General features: G+C 37.5%; 1 protein-coding gene across 1 annotated transcript; it reads left to right on the top strand.

The window, feature by feature from the left end:
* Positions 1-6707: 6707 nt before the first annotated feature.
* Positions 6708-10665, top strand: LOC111889042 (fumarate hydratase 1, mitochondrial). The gene is made up of 17 exons (XM_023885174.3): positions 6708-6864; positions 6970-7138; positions 7474-7591; positions 7702-7851; positions 7933-8043; positions 8128-8211; positions 8303-8401; positions 8472-8522; positions 8618-8667; positions 8758-8839; positions 8909-9003; positions 9090-9156; positions 9421-9567; positions 9653-9751; positions 9848-9877; positions 9975-10040; positions 10134-10665. The coding sequence occupies exons 2-17, from the start codon at positions 6990-6992 to the stop codon at positions 10218-10220; spliced, it is 1485 nt and encodes a 494-aa protein (XP_023740942.1). The 5' UTR covers positions 6708-6864; positions 6970-6989; the 3' UTR covers positions 10221-10665.
* The last annotated feature ends 1419 nt before the right edge of the window (positions 10666-12084 follow it).

Here is a 12084-nt window from a genome sequence, read left to right as displayed (position 1 = left end):
TGATTTTTATAAAGTATAAACAAAATCGGTCTTTTCTGGCCGTGAAAATGGGGATGTCACATCCCTGCCTTGCACACCCCTTCATACAATCTCCCACACTTGCCACATCGACCGTGGCTCTGCTGACTCCTGGATCTGTGATCAGAAACCTTAGGCTTTTTGCCCGAACTGCCTGTACCCGAAACCGCCTCCGGTTTCCTCTTCTTCTCCATCTCGAGATCAATCTCCCTCTCCCGAGCTCTAGCAATCATGTAATCCAGCGTTTTACAGCTGGACCGGCTCACAAACTGGCGGATATGGCTCCGCAACATCTCATGATAACGGGCCTTCTTCATCTCCTCATCGGCTGCATACTGAGGAACAAGAAGAGCCCTCTCCCTGAACTTGGCGGTGATCTCCGCCACGGTCTCTGTAGTCTGGGTGAGGTCCTGAAACTCTCTGGATAACTGCTACACCTCAATAACTGGTGCAAACTCCGCCCTGAACCTGGTAGAGAAATCAGCCCAGGTCATGGCATCCAACGCTGCATCATCTCCAATGGTATGCCCGACCTCCTCCCACCAATCCCGTGCCCTGTCCTTCGGAAGACAGGACGCCAATCTAACCTTGTCCCCCTCGGGACACCTGCTCGTGCGGAACGCGTTAGCCACATCCGCCAACCATCTAGTACTCGCTATGGGGTCCCGTGCCCCGTGATAGCCTAGAGCTCCACATGCCTTGAACTCCCTGAACGTAAGTGTGCGCGACCCCATCATGGCCGCCACCTCGGCACGGAAGGTGCCCAACCTCTCATCCATCAGCTCTAGGATACCCTCCTTGATCGAACCGAAGATCACAGGAGTCTGCTCTAAAATGATACGAATAATCTCTGAAGAAAGAAACTCTCTGGTCTGCTCATCCATGCGCTCGTCCCCCGAGCCTGATCCTGATCCCTCCCCGGCACCTCCGCTGCCGGCTGCTGGCCTCGAACGTAAAACCACCATTCTGAAACACATCATAGCAACATCAGAAAACTGAAATATCTCAAGGGATCATTGATACTACTACTAGCTTCCTGGTCTTGTCTCGGCCTTCCTTGATTCGAGTACGGATCCTCTGCTTTCAGTAGTACGAGCCCATACTACCTTCCACATCTATCCGTACTTTCCTCAAGAACTGCCTTGACTCCACCAAGTCACTTCTACTACTACTGATCTCTGCTACTCTCATCCTAGGCTTGCCCTAGGGAAATCTCTGACTCCACTCAAACCAGTCATCAGCTGCTGAAGGCCTCCTTGTAATGCTAATTAGCCATCACCTGAATACCATCACATGTGATGAGGCTCGGATAATCCTTCGAGTAAAAGGCTCGTCCCTACAACGGTTAGACTCAAACAAGAGCTGCGCAATAGGGCCAACTCCAATACTCTGAGATTATTCAACCCTGATCACATGTGACGTGGCGTATTCATCTAACGGCTAACTCTCATCACCAAGAGTTCTACAAAGCACGAAGCAAGCAGCATTCGGACACCGGAAACTACTCAAGCAAATCTACTCTCATAACGAGAAACTGCACTAGCATACAATGCTAAGCTCGCGCTACCAGGCATAACCTAAAGAGGCTATCCTACTGTTGTCTACTCAATACTAGCATGTAATTCTCATAAAGCTGAAACACATATAGCAGGCACATAAGGCATCCTCCTAGATCCTTAGTCCTATACTAGCATGCTATTCTACTGAAACTAGAACAATTAATCATAATAAAACTTGTATGGGTAATTTGGGAGTACTTACTTGAGCTCGGCTGATCGCATGCACCACACCCTTATCTTGTTTAAAAATTCTTTTCTTTCTAAGTGCTTTTAAAAATTTCATTCGAAAACATTTTTCCTTTTTGAAAATCTTTTTATCTTTCCCTTAGTTTGAGTTCAGATACACCCGGAGGTGTATCCGAATCCCTCAAACCAAGGCTTTGATACCAAAAATACGACCCAAAAATTTCAATTTTTATTATAACAAAACCATGAAACCAAGTATCACATAACAAAACCATACGTTGCGTGTTTCAAAAACCATGATAAAATACTGTGAGAAAAACTGTATCACAACTGTATCCAAACATATCAAGAAACTGAATCAACTCCCAGGACAAAAACTGAAGTTGTGGTGTGTGCGATGCCATCATCCCGAGCTCTTCCCTTTGCTTGCGGAAGTACCTGAAACCAAAACCGAAACTGTAAGCACGAAGCTTAGTGAGCTCCCCCAAACTACCACATACCATACAATACATATAAAGCACATACTGGGCCTTGCCCACTGCATCGGACCGAAGTCCGGAACTGACTGGGACCTTGTCCCCTGCATCGGACCGAAGTCAGGAACTGACTGATCATAGCATAGCATAACACATATCAACTAACATAGACACATATACTGCATATTGCATCGGACTGAAGTCCGGAACATATAACACATAAACATGCTTGAATCACATAGACATCAAACATACTGAACTACTGCTTTGGACTGAAGTCCGGAACTACTACTAACTAAACGGGAAGGCATTGTGGCCATAGACCCGTTCCTACTGGAAGGAAACTCACCTCGTGAACTGGCTGCTGTGTGTATGGCTCTGGAAGCTAACTGTTGCTGCTCCGGTATCTCCCCGGCTACAAATCCATAAACACACTCAATCAAATGCTAATCACTGCACTGGGGTAAAATGACTCTTTTACCCTTGGTCAAAGTCAACTCTCCCGGTCAAAGTCAACCCACAGTTGACCTGACTCGCCGAGTTGGGCCGCCAACTCGCCGAGTCTCTAGTCTCACTTCTCAACCTTACTCGTGGCTACTCGTCGAGTATGGCATCGACTCGACGAGTACCCTCTCGATTCAAGAACTCAGACAATCTGCATCCGACTCGCCGAGTCATATGAACAACTCGACGAGTTGTTCTTGAGCTAAGAAGATTGCCTTGGACTCGTCGAGTTGTATGAACAACTCGTCGAGTCCCTCCATCACTGAGTCTGTCCCTCCAACTCACTGAGTCCACTCTACTACTCGCAGGCTCCCACTCGACATCACTCAAAAAGGGGAAAATCGGGACTCGCGACTTGACTCGCCGAGTCGTTCTTTCGACTCGCTGAGTCACATCCATGCAGCTACTCTAAACTCGATTCTGCTTGAATCCAGCGTCTAAAACTTGTAGATCTAGGCTTCCTTAGTTCGATTAGCACGTAAAGATTCTATCTTTACGTGCCCATAAGCGTCCATGAAGATAATAAGGCTCAAAAAGCATAATAAAGGCTAGATCTAGGGTTCTCATGCAAAGCATCTTCAAAAAGGCAATAGATCCGGGCTCTACAACTCCTAAATGAACAGATCTAGAAGTATCTCGACCTATTAAGGCATCCATACAACTATAAGGTTTGGAAAATACATCAAACTAGCCCTAGAAGTGTTCTAATGGAGGTCTAAAGCATAAAACAGAAGGAATCCGAGAAATACCTCAATGAACTCTGATTTTGCCCTTGGATCTTTGCTCTACACCTCTTCTCTTTGTTCCTTTCTTCTTCTTCTTCTTCAAGCCTTCAAGAATCCACACAAAAACACTTAAATCAATCAAGGGATGGATTAGGGTTTCTCACAGCTCTCTGAGGGTGAAGGAGGCGAGTTTGGGGCTCATAACATTGCTTAAATAGTGAGCAACCCGGGGATTTAGGGTTTTTTCCTGGCAGGCAGACTCGCCGAGTCCCGAATATGGACTCGCCGAGTCACCGACTAACACGTGCTCGAAATCCCGCCCCTACTCGACGAGTCGGGCTATAGACTCGCCGAGTCCCTCTTGAAAACTTCTAAATAAATGCCACGGAAGCAACATACCAGAGACGGGGCGTTTCAATAATAGGTATAGCTAAGACTACTACTCGTTATCTCTACTACTGCTATACTCACTATAACGGCTATTACTACAAGTTAATACTCGTATAAGAGAACACTCTAAGAACTATACAAAATACTATTATACTAAAATACCGAAGAATACACGAATCCAGAGTATAACACACTATCCCTCTATAAGACACTCTACTACGCTTACACCATGTGACCAGGGCTTTCTGGTTGGAAGGCAACACTACGTGTATAGATCTATACGGGGCAGACATTGTTACATCCTGACTGCTAGCTACAGTCCGAGCCGACTAGGCTCATGGGTGGCACTACAACACTACACTACGCATGACCGGGAAGGTCATCGGGTTCTCTATTATCACTTCAGTCTGGTCACCTGAGGAGTTACACCTTTATCCAACATAATACACTAAGACTTAAGTCTAAGCTAACATCCCGAAGTAAGTAAATATCTATTACTAATGGAAGTTTGCACCACTACTACTGTTAACAGGCATAACTTTTCTTTACCTATGTTACTCACATGAGATTTATTACTGTACTTTTACAACTGAAGGTTTTCAATGATATTGCTTACACACAACTCAAAGGATTTAACTTACAAAGTACTTTTCTGTAAAATATAGGATTTTCTAGGGATTTCTACTACTTATAAACATAAATTTCAGTTTTTATTCTATAAGTTTGAAAACACTTTTATACAACAAAGACACTAAATTCTTATGAACTTACCAACTTTATGCTGATATTCGTTTTCAAAATAACTTGTATCCTCAGGTCAAAGATAGACAGGTACAGGTGCAGCTTTTGGAGAAGATGGAGCACATACAAGACCCATCTTTTATTTTGTTATACTTTTGGTGTCTATGAAATTTTATAGACCACGTTTTTAATTAAATTTACTATATATATATGCAATGGTTGTTGTCGCTTGTTTTTACTATTATGCAATTGTTATGATACTGTATATGATGTCCTCCACCCCAGAACGTATTTTGCCGTTACCGTTTGGGGTGTGACAACCACAGCGTGGACAAATGGTATTCCTCCTGTATTTAGCCTCCCTGTCAATAATCCTCTATCATTTCTTAAACAATGAAGTCGTAACAATCCATTGAAACAATATCACAGATACTTGTCGTGCAACCTTAGAAACAAAAAAAGCAGTGGAAATGGCGCAAGTAGGAAGAGGGCTCATTGCCATTTGTTGGTAAATTGCTATTTGCTTTAATCTGAAAGTACAGGATTACCAGTGCAGATTGTCAGGGTAATCTTTTAGGATAAAATCGCAATGTGAGATCGAAATTGCATCAGATTTCTTCAGAAGCACTTTTTCTTTCTTCTCTAGCATTTCAAGTGTCTGCAGAAATATTCAATAATTTAGTATAAGAGAAAAAAAGGGGGAAAAACATTAGGATGACTCCATGCTTTAACACAATAATCATTTGAATCAAGAAAATCATTTATCTTCAATCACAAGTTACTAATTTAGAGATCTGGTGAAGTTACATTGACCATATATGCAAGAAATGATGTACCAAACCAAAAATCTTTGTTTGACATTTTAACAAACACTCGGTGGGCATAATTCATTTGAGATTTTACTGAGCTTGAGAATGGAGAATCAAAAAACCAACGAAATCAAATATGAAAAAAATAGGTATGATGCTTTTTTAGTTGTGGAAGAACAAATTTTTTAGCTACTTATTTATTGCTCCCTCATATCATCGTTTTAACAATCATACAACAACTTTACTCTAAATAGAAAAAAAAAACCCATAGAAACGTATACATAACTGAACTGAAAAGCTTGCATGTAGGTTAGAGAAAGTGAAGGGCAAATTGGCAACGAAAATGTGATATTTGTTCTCTTTATGTGGCTCTTGAAAAAGACAATTTTTATTGGCGACGACGGATTAAGTAGAAGCCACACCCCTTGGTCAAAGGCAAACAAATACATGTGATGTGGTGGTGCATGTATTTGTAGCTTCTACGGGTTTTGTTGCATGTATGTTGATGTTCTACCCCACCAACTATAGAGATAAAAGGAATCAGAATGTGAGAAGTAGGTGAGGTGTGATGATGGTTGAAGAACGGTGGTTATCTCACATGTATTTGAGAAAGAAGCATGATTTTTGGACACATATTGAAGCAGATATGAAAAAAATAAGGCAGTCGCACCATCCTCAAATGGTGGTTTAACGGTGGTGATCTTCGAACGGCAGCTGCAGTCAGCACAAAAGCCAACCCTAGAAAATAAGAAAAAACTTTGTGGAGCACATCTAAATATGGAGGAAGCATTGACGCGTGACGGAGATTCACGTTTTGAGAGGGATTTAGAGGAGCGATGGTCATAGTTCAATCGATTAAACTGGTGAAGATGATCGATTAAAGCGGTGAATATGAGGATTAAAGCTATCCATGCAGTTGAGGCGGTGGACTAATCCAGGTAAAATTAAGGTAACCTGATAAAGAGTACCTTGGTCAGGTACTCTTCCTAAGATTCATTTCCATAAATATATATATATATATATATATATATATATATATATATATATATATATATATATATATATATATATATATATATATATATATTAGAGTTGTATTTAAAGTATCATATAACCAAACAAAATTATTTTTTTATTAATATAAAAATATAAATTGTTTTTCGTTTTAAAAAAATAAAATAATTAAAAAAAATAATAATAATAAGTCAAATAAATCAATGAAATACAAAAATATTGATCCAGACGAGTCTTAAAAGTCGTGCCAGAAAAAGTTGTGTAGAAATCCAATTGGGCTGCGGCCCATTCCTTCATCTGAATCTGAACACGCTCGCGCTGCTCAGACACTAAAAAAAGTCAGCATCAAACCAAGCGTGCCTAAAACCTTTGCTTTTACACTTTTTTTTCTTTTCTCCAGCCATCTGGGGCTACACTTCTGCAATCGATTGCATTCGTTCTGGTAAATGATCCATCTTTTCAAAATCTAACATCATTGTTTCTCATTCAGTTAACGTTGTCTTACGATTGTCTTTCTTTTGATGCTGATGTTTTTGCAATCAATTAGGTTATTTTATAAGAAAAGAAATGACGATAGTTCAGGCATATCGTCGAATATCTGGCGGATCGGTGATTGTTGCAGATTCATTACGGTTCACTACGTGCTGGAGACATTTTTCGACGGCGTTTAGAGAGGAAAGAGATACGTTTGGACCAATTCAAGTCCCATCTGATAAGTTCGTTTTCTTTCTTTGTTTTTTAATCTTTCTGATATCATTTTTAGGATCTTTAGCCTATAATTCTAGGGCAGATGCTATGGCTATGTTTAGAGGTGATTTGCTGTTTTGTCAATTGTTCTTGATCCCTTGAACTGACTTATACCATTTTAATATATTCAGTCTAATCCTCTGATATCTCCATGGAAGCTAGTCAAATAACTGAAAACTGAGCTTTAAAGTGGGGATTTTGTTTTCAAATAACTGAAGTTCATATAACGTGGTACCTAACTGTTTTGCTGGATCACTTTACTTCCGTTTTTTCTCATAATTCTCTTATCTCCCCAACTTTTCAGGTTATGGGGAGCTCAAACACAAAGATCTTTGCAGAATTTTGAAATTGGAGGAGATCGCGAAAGAATGCCAGAACCAATCATTCGTTCTTTTGGAATTCTTAAAAAATGTGCTGCTAAGGTGCTTGCAACTACTTCCAACTAAACAAGTTTCTTAATCAGTTAATTATTATTTATTCCCAGTTGATATGAAGCATTGTGTAGATGATGTGATAATTATGTGCATTACAGGTGAACATGGAATATGGTCTTGATCCATCCATAGGGAAAGCAATAATGCAAGCTGCACAAGAAGTTGCAGAGGGGAAGTTGAATGATCACTTTCCATTGGTTGTTTGGCAAACTGGTAGTGGCACTCAAAGCAATATGAATGCCAATGAGGTAATCTGTTCATTCATTGATCATGATTCATGATCATGAATCATGTTTTCTTTAAAAAAAAACATCTTGATCTTGTAACAGGTGATTGCAAATAGAGCAGCTGAAATCCTTGGCCACAAGCGAGGTGATAAGTTTGTGCATCCAAATGATCATGTGAACAGATCACAGTCTTCAAATGATACATTTCCAACTGTAAGTTTCTAGTGGCAATTTATTCATTATAGTTTTTTTTCTTCTTGTTATTTCAGGTTTGAGGTTTTTGGTTTTTGTTCATAGGTAATGCATATTGCAGCTGCTACAGAAATCAATTCAAGACTTATTCCAAAACTTAAGCAGTTACATACTTCCCTACAAGCAAAGGTGATTAAACTAAACCATTTTGATAATCTCCAATTTAACCAATTATTATTTATGCCTTTTAATTAGGGTTACATGTTATTGTTGTTAACAGACAAACGAGTTCTCTGATATAGTTAAAATTGGGCGTACACATACTCAAGATGCAACACCATTGACCCTTGGTCAAGAATTCAGTGGCTATACCACACAAGTATGATTCTTCCAGCTAATAGTTTGAAGAAGGGTAAAACAGGAATAAAAAAAATATATCGTTTTTGTAGGTGAAGTATGGAATTGAACGGATCATATGTACTCTCCCTCGCATGTATCAGGTTTTGCCAATCATCTCCTTTTTTTTATTATTATGTAAACTCTAAAAGGCTTTTTGCATATGTGAATTTTGAGACATAAGTTTTTATATTTTTAGCTTGCACAAGGTGGCACTGCTGTAGGGACAGGATTGAACACAAAGAAAGGGTACTTATTTTTTATTTATTATTTATTATTATTATTATTTTTTTCCAACTTAATATAATATATAATATAATGACATTGATCTCTGTACAGATTTGATGTGAAGATTGCTGCAGCAGTAGCTGATGAAACAAAGTTGCCATTTGTAACAGCTGAAAATAAGTTTGAGGCACTGGTGAGTTTTGGTTTTCTCTTTTGGATACTTTGATGATGATGATGATGATGGTTATGTTGTTTGACCCAGGCTGCACATGATGCTTTTGTTGAAGCTAGTGGAGCCCTGAACACAATTGCTACTTCCCTTATGAAGATTGCTAATGACATACGTTTCTTAGGAAGGTATATTTTTTTATTGCTGCCTGTTTTATAATTTATAAATTCATAAATTTATAAATTTATAATATTTAAATGTTTTGGATGTTCAGTGGTCCACGATGTGGTCTTGGTGAGCTTATTCTCCCTGAGAATGAACCTGGAAGCAGCATCATGCCTGTAAAGTCTCTAACTTTATATATATATATATATATATATATATATATATATATATATATATATATATATATATATATATATATTAAATTAAAAAAATCAAGGGTAAAAAGTGTTTTTAGGTAAGACAAAAACAAACTGCAGGGACCTTCCGAGTTAAAGAAATAAGCTAGGGACCAAACATGCAAATTACCCCAAACTATAGGGACCATTCGTGTAATTTACTCTAAATATTTTAACATTGTGATGTTATTGTTGGTGTTTTAGGGGAAAGTGAACCCTACTCAATGTGAGGCTATGACTATGGTTTGTGCTCAGGCATATGGAAACCATGTGGCTCTTACAGTTGGTGGGTCAAATGGTCATTTTGAGCTCAATGTTTTCAAGCCAATGATTGCCAGTAATCTTTTACATGTAAGTATAATACTACTGGACTTTTTTGTTTTTTTTTTAATATTAAAAATTCTACTCTGATGTTGTATATAAATTGTGTATATAGTCGATAAGGCTTATTGCGGATGCATCTGCTTCGTTTGAAAAGAACTGTGTAAGAGGCATTCAAGCCAACAGAGACAGAATTTCAAAGTTATTGCATGAGGTATATTCAAAATCATCATTCTTTTCTTCTGCAATCTGATTTTCATGTGATTATTTAATGTTTTATTTTTTTTTTCTTTATTCTGGTTCATTGCAGTCGCTTATGCTTGTGACATCTTTGAATCCTGTAAGCTAGCTCCTTATATTCAAGTTTACAATTCTTCTATATCTCTTTTTTTAAAAAAATATTATTTAACTGAATTAATGAATGTGAATTGGTACAGAAAATTGGATATGACAATGCTGCAGCAGTTGCCAAGACTGCTCACAAGGAGGGGAGTACACTGAAGGTGATGTTTTTTTTTTTTTTAATTATTTAAAAGAAAGATTACTTAGCAAAGCAATCTTTTTATAATTGGTGCAATATATATTTTTTTTTACAGGAAGCTGCTCTGAAATTGGGAGTGTTGACAAGTGAAGAATTTGACCAACTTGTAGTGCCTGAAAAGATGATTGGTCCATCTGATTGATATTAATGAAAGGATATTCATATAAAAATAATAATATCACATATATGTTATATGATGAACTTGAAGCCGTTTTATTTACTCCAAGTTGAGATAAGAAATAAAATGATCACTGGTGGAGGGGCTATTTCAACGTTTCATTTCAGAGGTTTGTTCGGAGTCATAAATTAAGTGTGAAATTTGTAAGAGAAGTTGTTGAGGAGACTAGGGCTTCTTATTTATTTTTTTTGTTAGATAAAAACCATTTGAATCGGATGTCTAAATGGTCCAACAGTTTACACAGGGAGCCAAATCTTGAGATTTCATATTTGATTTTATGTTATTTGTATACCATGTTGTTTGGGCTTTAAACTGGATTGTAATGGCATAAGTGGGTATGTTATGGCTCAACGCACACCACCAGCTAAGACTGTGTTTGTGTTTGGCGCGCGCTAGCTTATTTTTCGAACTTTTTTATGTTGTCGTGTTTGGTAAGCCAAAAAGTAGCTTATAAGTCAGCTTTTTGAAAAGCTATTTAGACTAGCTTTTTATGAGCTTTTTTAAAAATTTTCAAATACACCTCTTAATTAATTATAGAAATACATATTTTTACATGTATTTTTATGTAATTTTATATATTTCAGCTAGTTTTACCAAACGTTATTTTTTGTCAGCTAGCTTTTCAGCTACTAATTAGCTTTTTATTTAACAGCTAGCTTTTCAGCCATTAGCTAACTTTTCAGTTAGTACGTCAAACATAGTCTAAGAAATTCAAATCTAGGAAAAAAGGTCATGTTAGAGAATTATATAAAATTAGTAAGAATTGGTTAAAAAGACATGTACCCTGTAACAAGAGGTGTATGACAAAATCAGCTTCGTTTTGTTAGATTTGATCATATCATATCTAAGAGTTGGTTCATACCCAATTTTGAGTTGCATGTATCTTGAGGTGAATAAATCAGATCGGAATTTTCTAATACCCAAAAAATGGATCTGGATCAGATAATCTCAAAAACTGTTACAACATATCCGAATTGGATAATATCTAATCCGTTCGACCTTAAAAAATGATTATTTTTAAAATGGTCATATAGCCGTGAGGTGCCTCAAAATGACTGTTTGCCTTTTTGAGTTGGTATAAATAGGTGTTGGTTCATTTGGTTTCAACAAGGCTCGTTATTCTTAACATTTCTTACAATCTTGATCTTTTGATTTTTTTTCTTCAATTTTGAAACTGAAATTGACATCCTTGCAAGCTTCCACTTATGATCCCGTTAGTACTACCAATGTAACTTCAAGAAATTATATGAATGCCAATATGGCGAAAGTAAAATTTTGTGTGTTTTGGGAATTTAAAAACAATTTTTTTTATATAAAACAATTTTATACGTCTAACATATGGAAACATTTAAAAATAATTAGTTTATTTTAAGATCATTTTAACAAAATCACCAAGAGGATTCAACTACATGAACTAGAAAGATTATAACAACACATAAGATGTTAAAAACACAACCTTTGGAATCTTTGATCTCATCTGGAATTGTAGAGTTGATGAAGATAGCAAAGAACAAGATGCTCAAGCTTTTCTATAAGTATCCATCATCAAGAGTAAGGCACAATGAAATGCTAGTTCACTTTTGTATTTGTCACTTCTTAAGCCTTTAAGCATTTACATGTTAGGTTTCATAATAACTGTGTTCTGTCAAGTTTTGTATGTGAACTCGTTTTCACAAGTTTGGTTTGTTTATGTAATAAAATCTTCATTTCGTTAACAAGTATGTTAGGTCTCGTTATTTAGCCTGAATTCGCAATGCTAGACTGTTAGTTAAGGTATTCCTTTCAGACTTCCTTTATGCCATATAAAGGAATGTTTGTTAGTAGAGAG

Source organism: Lactuca sativa, chromosome 8, assembly GCF_002870075.4.
Source record: "Lactuca sativa cultivar Salinas chromosome 8, Lsat_Salinas_v11, whole genome shotgun sequence".
Lineage (NCBI taxonomy): Eukaryota > Viridiplantae > Streptophyta > Magnoliopsida > Asterales > Asteraceae > Lactuca > Lactuca sativa.
This window is presented reverse-complemented; position numbering and strand designations above follow the sequence as displayed.